This window comes from Varanus komodoensis, unplaced genomic scaffold (assembly GCF_004798865.1).
Source record: "Varanus komodoensis strain SLA01 unplaced genomic scaffold, ASM479886v1 scaffold4, whole genome shotgun sequence".
Taxonomy (NCBI): domain Eukaryota; kingdom Metazoa; phylum Chordata; class Lepidosauria; order Squamata; family Varanidae; genus Varanus; species Varanus komodoensis.
This window is the reverse complement of record NW_025335941.1, coordinates 59,963,432-59,977,105: the sequence shown is the minus strand read 5'-3', so window position 1 is coordinate 59,977,105 and position 13,674 is coordinate 59,963,432. Positions and strand designations below refer to the sequence as shown.

General features: G+C 45.4%; 2 protein-coding genes across 2 annotated transcripts; both read right to left on the bottom strand.

The window, feature by feature from the left end:
• Nucleotides 1–4,185: 4,185 nt before the first annotated feature.
• Nucleotides 4,186–8,492, bottom strand: CREBZF (CREB/ATF bZIP transcription factor). The gene is made up of 3 exons (XM_044442341.1): nucleotides 7,342–8,492; nucleotides 6,654–6,732; nucleotides 4,186–5,464 (listed from the first exon to the last, which is right to left on the bottom strand). Exons 1-2 carry the CDS (start codon nucleotides 8,268–8,270, stop codon nucleotides 6,684–6,686), a joined length of 978 nt encoding a protein of 325 aa, XP_044298276.1. The 5' UTR covers nucleotides 8,271–8,492; the 3' UTR covers nucleotides 4,186–5,464; nucleotides 6,654–6,683.
• Nucleotides 8,493–10,583: 2,091 nt separating this feature from the next.
• CCDC89 (coiled-coil domain containing 89) lies at nucleotides 10,584–11,666 on the bottom strand. Its single transcript, XM_044442449.1, has one exon. It carries the CDS (start codon nucleotides 11,664–11,666, stop codon nucleotides 10,584–10,586), a length of 1,083 nt encoding a protein of 360 aa, XP_044298384.1.
• Between the last annotated feature and the right edge of the window lie 2,008 nt (nucleotides 11,667–13,674).

The following is a 13,674-nucleotide window of genomic DNA, read 5'->3' as shown; positions in this document are numbered from 1 at the left end:
CACCCCAACAACTCATTGGCACAAAGTATTTAATGAACAAAACTGACCATTTGGGAGAAGAAAATGAAAAAAGGCAATATAAAAAGAACCATTAGATCACTTACATGGGAGAGCTATTTTATAAGCCGCTTCAGGGACAGAACTGTTGAGGTGGCTAATGAGTACTCTAGTTTTAATACGCTAGGGCTGGGCATTAGTGGACCCCTTCCATAAGTCACTGAGAACTTGCACATGCATAATGGGCACAGAATGCTGACCATGGGGTGCAGAGGCAGAAGGGAAACCAGAGGTGCAGAGTCACTGCAAACTTAAGTGCTCTCTACCCTAACACTGCATCTTTTCTTCAACCAGTGTTCAAATCACTTTAATTTTGTATCACAAACTCAGAACAAAGTACTCTGAACATACTACAGATCTGAAAACAGATCACACTTGTAATTACATTTAGGCATGCTTAAAGTATTCTACAGTATATATGGGGGAAAGATTCCTGTGCAACTGAGCCCATAGACTCATTTCATTTGGCATAGGGAGAAACCATTCCAGCTCCTCTCGTGAAGAAAGGCTTCCAACATGTGATCTTCAGCCAGGTCTATTTCCTCCCTGGAGCACTACAGTCGCCCATCTCCCTCCCTCTTAGCCAAGAGTACTTTTAAGCAACTGCCCTCCAACATGTAAATCCTCATGTCAGGCTGCAGCAGCTGCCCGGTTCCAATCCAGGAGTGCTGCCACCACCCAAGGAAGGTGCGGTGCAGTCACTGGCCGCTGTGGTGCTGGCACAGGCAACTCTATGACAAGGGTCCTCAGAAGCTCAGAGCCTGCTGGGCGCAGTAGCCTTCTCTAGGTGCCCTAAAGGAGTTCATAAATTCGTGCTGGCCACTGACCTGCTCTTGACAGAGCTCAATTGTGCATCTTGCAGAGAGCGGCCCCTGCCTCCACTGAAGCTAGTGCCACTACTACACAAGTGCGTATGTGTAGGGGCTTCCTCCCTGTAACATTGGCATGTCTTGAATATTCCTTTGCCTTTCTTTAGGCTCAGAAAAATGGAAGATCTCTCCTGAACATGGAACACATCATAACCAACTTAAGCATAAGGAACACACGGGGTTTATTTTTTTACTCTGTTCACGTTAAGGCTTCTCATGCAAATTCTTGGACAGCCAAAACATCTAACTCTGCAACATTATTTGTGTAAGCCTCACCCGGAGCTCACATGAACAGGACCTCCCAATCCAAATGCAGTGAGGGACAGCTGCCACGCCAAGAGCTTCGATGAGCCTAACATGCAAATTGCCAGCACAGGTGCCAGCTCTGCTCAAGTGTGCAGAGAAATTAGTACCACTCAGCCCCCAAACTGCAAATGAGGATTTTGTGCCACCTGGGTACCACTTCAGAGAGCAGGTGTGATGTAGCAATTAGGAACGTGGGTCTGGGTCTCAGGCAAACTGGGCTCTAATCCCCACTCAGCCATGGAGTTAACTGGGTGACTTTGGGCCAGACCCAGCCTAACCTACCTTGCAGGGTTGTTGTGGGGATATACTGAGAACAAGGAAACTGATGCAAGCAGCTTTGAGCTCCTTAGAAGAAAAAAGGTGGAATATAAATCTAATAAAGGAACACAAAGGCAGGTATGTCAGCCAAAAGCCAAACTGTACCTATTTTACAATAAAGAGCCGCCATCAAAAGATGTTTACTTCCGTGTGCAAACAATCCTATGCCCTTGGGCCTCCTATGAAGAAGCTCAGACACATTGAAAAGTTCTATGTCAAGCTATATTATGTCTATAGACTGACATATAATCTATTGTGAATTCCAACTATCAAGTAAATAAATACTGACATAAGCACAACTACAGCCTGAAATACGTCCCTAGCAAAGCTTTTACGAATGTTGAGAAAATGCTTTGGAAAACACTGGTCTATTTTTTCCAATCAGATCCTTTAAAAAGATAACCTTACCTAAAATATATGCAAACTTTTCTTTTGGCCGAATCTCAAAGCTAGTCCAAAAATGTTAAAGATAGCTACTTTGTGGATAAAATGTTGCAGATTGACTCATGCAAGTATCCACTTTATTGGAAACATGACTCTCCACAATTAGTAGGATGCCAAAGGATACAGAAAAAATATCCCCCCCCACCATACTACTAAGCTGTTTAAAAGAAGAAAAAAAGAAAGATGTTAATTTGCAGTGATAAGATGCATAAAAATTTATATCACATTTTAGAAGTGAGATATTCAGCATAAACCCTCTTCACAAATTGGTATGAGGCAAACCGAGAAAGAATTACAGCATGAACACACTTCAGAAGTTAAATGTTGGAAATCTTATTTTATCCCAATATTATTGTTCATGGCTTTCATCCAATGCTGATATAAGTAAAATACTATTAATATTAGAACAAAATGTAAGCCTATTTTCCTCATGGGAAATGTCTGTACGTCATTCCAGTATGCTTCAAACAAATACATACTGGTACAGCACACAATGATCAGCCCTTTAGCACTATTTTTTGCTGGCTACACCTCTTAGGAGACAGATGTCACCTCTATTAAACAGTCAAAGTTGTATTTATACCTCTTTAGGCAACACTGAGATGTAAAGATGTCACCTTGTTCTATCATTTGAAGCTCCCACCAAAACTACTTAAGGCACTTTCTGACAAATGAACATCTCAGCAACGCATGCGGCATACCCACCAGTTTTCCTGTGCAATCCATAATGATTTAACCAAAAGATTCTAATTGTGGAAGCTACTGGCATTTACTACACAATCATGTTTTAAATCAAAGCTGGTAAAAAATCTTTGGTATCTGCCTCCTCCAAAGTGCCTGATCCTGGAAGCTAAGCAGCGCTGGGCCTCGCTGAAATCTGGACGATTGACTTGAGTCCTGCACTGAGCAGGCGGCTGGACTAGTTGGCTTTCCAGGCCCTTCCCAACTATATGACTCTTTATTCTAGTGACACACTAAACATTTTTTCAGCACTGTCCTTAAAGTGGATCCTAACATGTGTAATTTATGAACAAGGATAACTTTTAAGGATGGTCTTGAGCTAAAATCTTAGTCATGTGCATAAAGTTTTCAGATATAGAAAGTACGTAAAAACTGCATTTTCAAGACCCAGTGTGGTAGAATGGTTACAGTACTGAATTATGGCTAGGATAGCCCAGATTCAAAGTACCCCCTCAGCCATGAAACTCACTTGATGACCTTTGGCCTAAGTTACCTTACAGGATTCTTACAAGGTTAAAATGAGAAGGAAGCATGTTCCCTATACTTTGTGCTCCACAGAGGAAAAGCACAGAGGAATAGATAGGTATATTGAAGTTAAGGTACAGGCAGAACTAAGCCACACAGATACTAAGGTCTTATGCAAATACGTAAGAATAGGTTGCTGATAAAAATATTCCTAATAACATGGTCTTAAAAGGCAACCAGCAGAGGAAAGGTGTGATCTGAACATAATGAATACTGCAGGCTGTACTATGTCATAACTGCATGTTTCCCCACCAAACATATACATAAGACATTTTTTCCAATGGTCAACATTTTGTGCAAGAGAAGCAATGTTAAGTGCAGAATAGAGGTTTACTCCTCCCTTTGCTGTTTAAATGTCAAGAATTCCTTACTTTGCTGTTTTCATTTGTCTACACACTTAAAGAGAATAAACAGGATGAAGGATTATAAAAACCCCAGTAAAACATGTCTGACAGAATGTTACTGTCTCATTTTTTATTACTGCATCACCATAACTGGAATCATCTCATGCATGGAAAGCAAAATGAGCAGTGATCTCTCAATGACCTAAACAGGGGGGTATGGCTTGAACACCTGGCAAGTCATTTTCTACACTGATGGTAGTTATGAATTTTGATTTTTTTACTGTTATATTTTAGAACTTTATGTATACTGCCTTGGGATTGCCCTTAGTGATTGTGCAGCTCAGAAAATTTGAAGCCAAGCCCTAACACAGCCAAATATAAAGAACATGCTAAACAGCAGCAATAATCCATTCCCAACCAGAGCAAGATATAAGCATTTATGCAGTTTCAAAAAGAACCATGGTATTGCTTTGATACCTCATACATCGGCTCCCAAGTAAACCACACAGCCAGCATTATTTTTTTAAATCTCAAATTAAATTTAGTGACTTTCAATAAATAAAATCCTTTGAGCCTATAACTGGAAGATAAACACATCTCTTTTTTATTAGGACACTGTGTTCTCATAAGTATGACAGAACTAGTTACACAGAAGCATTCACAAATTTTTCAAGCTCTGTTAGGATTATTCAGTTCAAGGCTTCCATTTCAAAAAATATTTAACAATAGTCCACCAACTGATTAGCAAGCAATAAAGAAAAAAGTTTGCAATTCTATTTGGCTTTAACATGCTTCAGTAGGCACTAAAATCCCTGCAGTCCTATTTCTGGGCTTTTAGCTAAACCTGTGTGTCACTTGCCATGCTGTGGATTAGCAACTGCTTCATCTGCATTCAGATGCAGCAGCTTGCTCTTCAAAGGGCAATGACACGAGTTAATTTAAGTACCCAGAATGTTTTAAATCCAACAAACTGTTTTTAACCATACAAAATGAAAAGGGGAGGAGAAATTCCACTTTCACAGTAACGCTACATTAACAAAATGTCCAATGTGAAAAGCAACCGTAAAAATGCTTCAGAAAATATACCAAGTAAAGCATGTGTTAGCAAGTAATGGCCTGTCAATTGGAAAGAGCCACTAGTACCCTAAGTAGGAGGAGACTCCAGCAAAGAAACTAAATTCTGGAAAGTCAAAGGAATTACTAGAAGGGCTGTACAAAATGAATTACTCCCATTAAAACATACAGAATATTGAATAAAACTAGAATATTCATATTCTGTCAAGTGTCAGTGTAACTACAGAGCAGACTTTTTAGAAAGCAAACAGGATGGGCCTTTACCAAGATATGAACTAGCAATGGGTAGGGGAACAACCTTTTCTAAAGGAGATATGCAAGTTGCCTTACCAGCAACTGAAAGTGCAGATAAGAGCATGTGGCATTCTACAACAGATATAAGAGAAGAATGTGAGCAACCATATAAATGAAAAAGGCAGATTAAAATCTCCCTTTGGCTGCAATCCTAAACTAACCACAAAAATTCCTAATTAGGATCAGGCAGATAGTCTTAGCAATGTTGAGTTAATGTACAAAGGATTAGCCAATTGAAGGAGAAAATAACTACACTGAGAAAGAAACTGCTTTTTTACGTTGCCACTTTTCACATTAGTACTATATTAACTTTCTTGATAGGTTGGATTAGTGACTCAAAACATTCACATTAATCTGTATTGCTGTTTTAAAGTGAAATACAGCAAATGCCCTGTTACCTTTCCCCTTTTTCTCATACTACCTTTTAAAATAAAGCAGGAAGTGTGGCCAGCAGCTGGTCCCGTATCTTCTGCCCCATGACAGCTGAATCCACTTTAGCATAAAGAAAAACAAGGATGCTAAATATGCATATACTTTTTTAAACAGCAAGGTTTCACAAAGAATCCCATTTTGTTATAAGTTCAGTTTATTCTAAGGATCAACTAGTTCATTAGGGAGAAAACTCCTCATTTACGTTCAATTTAAACAGAAATATTGAGAGAACAGGAAGTATATGGAGAAGCCTCCTTTAAGATAACAATTTTCCAGACTTAACATTCTTTGTGAAACCTCACTTTACATTTATTTTCACAACCCTTATTACCCCAATTTACAGAAATTTAAACATAAAATATTTTAATACAACAGAAAAAGTTGATGCAGAGAAAATCCAAAACCAGCAATACTCTTGTTAACAGAAATTTTTCCTCAACTCCTAGACATGGACAGTTGCATGAACACTATGAAGGATGTTCGTTCACCTACAAGCTTCTCCTTCAATTATAAAAATATCAGACTGGCATTCCAATTTAGTTTTTCTAGTTTAGCAAAAAGCAGGTGTCAGTAAATTCATTAAAAACAATGAATTTGAGTCATTTCTATACACTGCGGTCTTCAACACACTGCAGTACGCTAAAAAGACAGTGCTTTATTGATACCATCTGTCAATGAATTTCAAGGCTGTTGCCTGCAGTCTTCTTTAAATTTGAAGAGAAGACTGTTACTTTTAGCAAAACTAACAAGACAGAATAGCCAACCTCAAGTTAGGAACTTGGTAGTTTCATGTGGACATGTGCCCTACCCTGGAAAAACAGTCAGAATTTCATTATCAAAGATCTTCTTAACTGTAAATACCAGTGCTCTACACCACTGGGGAAATCCCAGTTCTAAAATAAATTTATGGGGCTAACCTATGCCTTTAAAATTGATCCTTTCCATTTCAATTAAAATGTTCATATTCTTTTGCCACAGTCAAAGCTTCACTGACTATGGAGAAATGCTGGGTAAAATAGTTTCCAACATGTCATGCTAAATGCATTCCAGACATAAGGAAGGGGGGAAAGGCTATGCTCATTTAAAGAACCTTTACGTTCAACTTGCTCACTCAAAATGAATTGCTTCTCTAAAATATCTCAAAGACTTCTGAAAGACTTGTCCAGGCCAAATAACAGTAATACACCCAGACTAAGCATCAATGCAAAACTGTCTGATATCATATTATGGGAATATGATGGATCCTTACCAGGTTGCGAGGTGGAAAACGACTTTTCTTTTAACCCCTACACAACGGAGCCTGGCAGGGCAAGCACCTAAAAGAGAAACTGTCAGAGAAGTTTAATAGTAATGTATAACAGATGTGTTACAATTTCACATGCATGTTTTAACTGTCTGCTGGATGGTATTACTATTTTGCTTTAAATCTGTCCAGTGAAGATGATGTATTCTCGGCTTTCCAACAAAGCAGACAAGATCTTATCTGCTAGACAGCGTTATTTTTACTGGCAAACAATATTAACTGCCCTTCTGGCCATCATTCTTGCCAAGTTGTTGGTTTTTTTTTAACCTGGCAGTGTCCAAATATGTCATCTGTACGTCAGCATGAGAGATGTTTTGATCACTGTAACTTAACAGGTCCTCAGTTACAACTTTGGTATACTCTACACCAGAAGCCACAGAACTGGCACCCCAGGAGGATCCTCTGTTCACCCACGCGTGAACCTTTGCGTTTTTTTTACCCTCTGCTACGAAAGAGGCGGCACGACCAACGCACCAGTTTGCTGACCACCCCCTTTTCTGCTTTGCGTTTTTTCCCCTCTCTCTCTATCCATTCTGACTGCCTCTCCCACGAAGCACCCCGTGGAAGGCAGCAGGCAAGACACCCAGCGAATTCGTTCAGCGTAGGAGTGAAGAAGCGGAATACTTGACCCTACATTTTAGCGGCGAAGGAGGGAGCAGCGGCGGAGGCGCCTGCGAAAGCAGAACTCGCCGCTCGCCGGGCGCACACGGAGCAGAACTCCACCGAGACCCGGTCCCGGTCGACGTGGAGGCAAATGCCGCCGGGGCTCGGAGAAACCGCCCACTTGTCCTCTTGCTGCACCGGGACCGGGAGCGCGTAATCGTGGTCGCTGCTGCTGCCGCTGCTGCCGCTGCTGCCGCTGCTGCTGCTCCTCTCGCGGGGCAACGGGCCCTCCAGCGGCGGCGGCGCCGCCCGATCCTCGAACAGGCTGCTGCTGATCCTCAGCCCCACGCGGCCGGCCCCGTCCCCGGCCAGGTGGCTCAGGAGGCGCCCCAGGGCGCTCTGGTTGGCCAGCACGGCCCGCAGGTAGCTGGTCTCGCGCTCCAGGTCGCGCAGGCGGCGGCACAGCCCTCGGTTGCGGTCGCGCAGCTGCCGGTTCTCCGCGGACAAGCCTTGCAGGCGGCTCTCCAGCCCCAGCACGTACTGCTTCTTCTTCTGGCGGTTCAGGCGCGCCGCCGCCGCCGCCTTCAGGCGGTAGCTGCCCGGGCGGTCCGGCCTCGAGGCCGCCTGCGGCTCCGACGCCAGGGTGGGGCTCAAGCCCCCATCCCCGTCGCCTCCGGCGATCATCTCCCAATCCGTCCGCGTCTCGGCCACCGCCGCCTCCAGCCAGTCCTCCAGCTCCAGCCCCGCCGGGAAAAGCAGCTCGTCGCCGTCCGGCTCGTCCAACAAACCCGCCGCCGCGGCTTCCTCATGGTGCGGCTCGGCCTCGCCGCCCTCCTCGCCCGGACTGCCGCTCCCGGCGGGCGTCCCCTCACGCGGAAACGAGCAGGCCGCGGCGGGTTCCCGGGGGCGGCCCTTGTCCGACGAGGAGGCCGCCAGCAGCTGAGCCAGACTGTGGCGCATAATGGCGGGCGGGCGGGCAGGCCTCGGCCCGCGCCCCGCCGCACCTCTCCTGGCAACCCGGTTGTAGCCCCACACGCAGCCGGGGTCGAAGGAAGCCGCTGAGGTAGGCCCGGCGGTGCTCGGTCTCTAGCAGGCCGCCGGCCTCTGCCCCCGCGGGAAGCGCACCGGCCCGAGGCGGCGGCAGCGAAAGCGAGGCCGGCCGGCCAAACGGGCCCTAATGGCGGAGAGGCCCGCCCGCGCCTGCGCACTGCGCGCAGCGCCTTGCGGAGCCGAAATGGCGCCTGCGGGCGGCGCGGCTTTCCTCGGGGCGGGCGGGGGCGGGGCGTCCCTGCTCCGGTGGGGCGGCCTCCGGGTTGGTTGCCTTCAGCCGGCCGGGCGCAGGTGCCGTCCTGCGGCATCGCGGTCCGCCTTGGGAGGGCCTCGGCTCAGGAAAAGCGGTTCCCTGAACTCTGCCTTTCCGCCAAGAAAACGGTGCGGAGACGGACTGGGGTGTCTGCATGCCGCGTATTTCAAAATGATGTCTAGGCTGCTATAAGAGTAAAATTTGCTCTCACCCTGAAGCTTATTATTATGTTGTTGTTGTTATTAATATTCCCAGCCCTGAGACTCAAGGCGGCTTGCAAGATTAAATTAGACACACTTAAAGCATTAATGGAATGTACAAAAGTTAAAATATAGTTGTAAAAGATAGAATATAAAAATGATATAAAATACCAAAATAGAAACAACAGAGAGACACTGATGTCATCACACAGGTCCTGACTTTCCCAAGGGCTTGCAGGACAAAAAAGTTATTGCCTGCCTTTGAAAGCATAACAGATAGGGTGCCAATGTAGCCTCCCTGGGAAGGGAGTACCAAAAGCATGGGGCAGCCACCAAGAAGGCCCTCTTCTGTGTTCCCACCAAGCATGGAGTCTTGTAATCCCATCCTATGCAATTCAGTGACAAACCATGGCTTCTGGGCTAGGGTTAGGTAACTGGGTTAGGGTTCAGACAGCACAATTACCACACTTCCATAACAGTGGATGGTTCAACAACAACCAACTCGCCACCCAGCCACCACCTTTGGGAGTGAGTTATCGTGCTGTCTGAACCTAGTTAAAGGAACTTGCTCCCAGTATCACTGCCTTGTCATGGCGAAGGGGCTTGCATAGCTCGATGAAGCTATGAGCTATGCCGTGCAGGGCCACCCAAGATGGACAGGTCATAGCAGAGAGCTCTGACAAAATGTGATCCACTGGAGATGGAAGTGGCAATCCACTCCAGTATCTTTGCCATGAAAACCCCATGGACAGTGCCAAAAGGCAAAAAGATACGGGGTAGCACTTCTTGGATCAAGATTGGCTTTTCCTGTTCCTGGGCTACGTGGTACAAAAACTGGGAGAACAATCAGAGAAATCCAAAAATTTAGCCAAATGTCTACAATTCAGATAGACCCAATCTCAAAAAAATAGAGATTTGTCATCTAAATGAACAGTGGTCTGTTTTACAGGAACTGGAGTACCTCTTGCAATGTAATTTAGTACAGAGAAACAATGGCTGATCTCCATTTCTGAAGACACAAAGGCCAGTGGTATCTCTGATCTCAGATTTATCCTCACAACAAGAACCACCCTGTGAGGTAGGTTGGGCTGAGTATCTGTGACTGGCCTGAAGACACCCAGACAGCTCCATGGCTGAATGGGGGCTAGAACCCGGATCACCTGAGTCCCAGTCCTGCATCTTAACCACTACACCATACAACATGTAGTACCTTAAACAGCAGTACCAACATTCAATGTGTACATGGCAGCTAATAAGGATTCAGGACAGTTCTTTCTGTATTAATGGTTTACCCTGTTCTCTTGGCCTTATAAGCCGTCCCGAGACATTCTCTAGGGAACGGGATAGAAAAGCTTTTTACACACACACACACACACACACACACACACACACACACACACACTAACAGAGCTTCTAAGCTCTGTTAGAGTAAGAACTATCATCATTCTGGTCAACAGGTGACATATGTTTAGCATATTATGATGTTCCCACATACAGAAATGAGAAAAGTCTGGATGCAAAATTTGTACGCCACACACAGAGGTATTGTCTTAAAAAATGTTTATTTTAACTTTTTAACTTTTTAAAATGGCAATATTTCTTTAAGCTGAAATGTCAGCTCACAAATCTTTACAATAAAAGGATGGCCATCTTTCTAACCAAATAAAAGATGTTACATTGGGAGATACGACAGAAAGATTATCTGGTTTTTAAGGCTACTGTAGATGGTTAAAGAATTCCTGCTGGAAGCAGACAGCCATGCTGTCCAGTTTAGGCCATGAAGTGGCGCAGTTTGGTATTTAACTCTTTTTCTTTAGTGAGCAACTCCATGCTGTGCTTCTTGTATGCGTCAAAGTGCAGCCGGAGCTCTGTGTACGCTTGTTGCGCCATATCCAGGCGCCGCTGCAGGTCTCGAACCCGAAGGTTGCTGTCCACCAGCGCCGCCTCTGCCTCAAAGCGCTGCTCTGCCGCCTGCTTGGCCTTCTCCATGTCTTCCGCCTTCTTCTCCAGCTGCAGGATCTCTCGTTGCTTCTCCTGCAGTGCCTTGCCTCTGTCCATTGCCAGGGTCAGCAGTTCTTCCTTCTCACTGGTCAGCTTCTGGAGCTTGGCTTCCAGTCTGCTCTCTGCTTCTCTCAGCTGCTTCTCCGCTTTCTCCAGTTGCTCCAGGGCATGAGTATGTTTCTCCTGTAGCATTTCCAGTTGGCTTCTCAACGAGTTGATTTCCTCCGCATGAGCTTGGGCTTGTGTGCTCTGGACTTCTAGGAGCGCCTTCTCCCGCTCTTGAGCACAATGGCTGTCCTGTTTATGCCTCTCCTGTAAGCTCTCCATTTCCTTGGAGAGCTTTTTGAACTCCAAAGTGAGCTGAGCCAGCTGGGCCTCTTTCTCTTTCATAGGCTGGCTGAACAGGCTCTGGTTTTCCTGACGCAGGCGCCGGTTTTCTTCTCTCAGCTGCATGTTCTGCCGCTTGTGCTCGTCCTTGAAGTGGATCATATCCTCATGGTTGGCGGCCAAGTCCATAAAGCGCTCTTCCAGCTGCTGGACACGCCGTGTCTGGCTCTCCAGCCTCAGAGCATCTGCCATCCGTAGCTCTTCCAGCTCCGTGTTGAGCTGCTCTAGGGCCTTGCTGCGCAGAAGTTGCTCATCCGCTCGCTTCTTCAGGATACAGATCAGCTGAGACTGTTCGTGGAGGCGGGAGCGCAGCAAAGCCTTCTCCCCCTTCTCCCCACCAGAGAGTCCCTGGAGCTTCTCCAAGGCCTCAAAGGGGTCTCCCGAGTCCCATTCATTATCTCCTTCTGCCTCTTTTGCTATTTTGTGGGGGAAGGCCATTCCAGGACGCTTCTCATCCTGAGGCATACTGAGAAACCGCTTTCTCCTGATGCCCTCAACTCAAGCACTTTAGCACTTTCTTTCTAGTAACATTGCACAAATTCTAAACTGACCTACAGCTGTTCCAGTGGGCCAAAATGTCAGTTGGTGGAAACGTTCCAGGAATTCTATGATATCACAAGTCCTGAGCTTTCTAGAACCAGAACACTCATTTGGCAGGTCTCGTTCGACCCTACCAGGTTCATTTTGTAGATGGGAAGCACAGATTTGAAATTGGCAGTGAATTGACACAACACATCAGTCTGTCCAGAAACAAAAGACACAACTTCTTATTATTACAGATATTTCTATAGTGCCTGTAGCCAAAGCTCTTGTGGTTTACAATATTTTAAGTCACCCATCCATATTTCAACCAGGCCCAACCTTGCTTACCTTCCAAGATCAGGCACCTCACGCTATGCTGTCAATTCTGAGTTTATCAGTTCTTGGCAGCATTTATTCACAATAAACTTAAGGATGCACAAATACTAGTATTTTGCAGTGGTGCCTTCCGAAATGCTCTTTGAAGGAAAGCAGTAACAATGCTCCACCTCTGCATGTTTAACACTCTGCTAGTATTCTTAAAGTAAGTCTTGGTTTCATATCTCCCTTCTCAGCTTGATCCTGTGCTGCAGTGGACACAAATCAGCACCCCTTTCAGGAGTGACATCTCAACAGAGGAGGTACAGTTGGTTTCAAAGGGCCAGCTGAAAGAGGGATCAAGCCTGAGTGAAATAACAAAAGCTTGATTTTGAATCTTTAAAAAAAAATCTCTACAAATGATTTGTATTGCACTCTTGTATTGCAGTCAAACAAAGAAACAAACATGTACATCATGATACACACAGTTCTTATTCCAAAATTCCAAAAATGGGCATCCACTTTTCAAATGATCTGACATTGCCATATTCATACATGACTAACAGGCTTTAATAAAACATTTACAGATATTATTTCTTTTAAAGCATTGACCAAAGAGCCCTAAAAATTTCCTTACCGGGACTTCTGCCTTTGGCTGCCTCAGCCTGGCACGCCTCTCAAGTGTGCATCTCCATGGTAATAACGATTGCAACAGACTCCAGCCATCCCATCTGTGGCTGGAGGCGTCGTCCAGCCTGCTTGCAAACTGGCAAGTGGAGCGGGACCAGGGAGGCGGAGGCACAGTGCTTCCTGGGAGTTTGAGATGCCTGGCAGTAGGGGGGTGCGTCCCTGCACCTTTACTGCTGGGAATGGGTACCCTCTCCAGAGCATGAGAACAACCATGGGCATGGGTCTACTGCTGGCAACTCCTGAAGGCTACTGGGCTCCTAAGAACTAGATAAGGAAGAAATAAAGGGACCTGGATGGCGGTAAACATAACACGCTGCTCACTGGAATAAGACTCAGCGGAGGATGGATGGCAGCTGTGAGGGGCTACACCCCCAATGCTTTCACGTGTTCAGTGGATCTTACTCATTAGTAAATGTGTTTTGGAATGCAAACAGTGAAATACATCCCTATTGAGAGGCGCACATTTACACTGAGTTTAATGAGAGTTTCTCCCAGGAAGGTAGGTATAAAATCCCGTTTTCTACTGTTTTCATACATGCAGAAAATGTGGACAAGGAGAAATGTCGCTTTCCCCTGGAGCCCAGAATCATCCAGGACATGGTATTTTTTTGCACAGTGCGTAAACAGCAAAATTCACTATCACAGGCTCTAGTAATGGCCAGCAACTTGGCTCTAAAAGGGATTAGACCAATTCATAGTGGAAAAGGATATCAGTGGCTACTGGCCAGGATGCCTGAATGCTTCCTCCAACGTGGGAAGAATTATGACTCTAAACACCAGTCGTGTCAGGAGCCAGGTTCCTCCTTTGTGCATTCAAAAGCCACAGACCTTTTTCCTTGCAAAGAGTCCTTTATTGACCAAAAAGCACAAAGCACCCAGAAGAAATCTCTGAGCATGCACAGTGCAGTTGTTGAACCCAATCTGGTATTCACCTCCAGTTCTCCTG

Coding starts and splice junctions, on each gene's coding strand:
- CCDC89 (XM_044442449.1), bottom strand. CDS start 11,666: ATGCCTCAGGATGAGAAGCGTCCTGGAATGGCCTTCCCCCACAAAATA.
- CREBZF (XM_044442341.1), bottom strand. CDS start 8,270: ATGCGCCACAGTCTGGCTCAGCTGCTGGCGGCCTCCTCGTCGGACAAG. Junction 6,733..7,341: donor CCCTCCTTCGCCGCTAAAAT/GTAGGGTCAAGT, acceptor CTTCTCTGACAG/TTTCTCTTTTAGGTGCTTGC.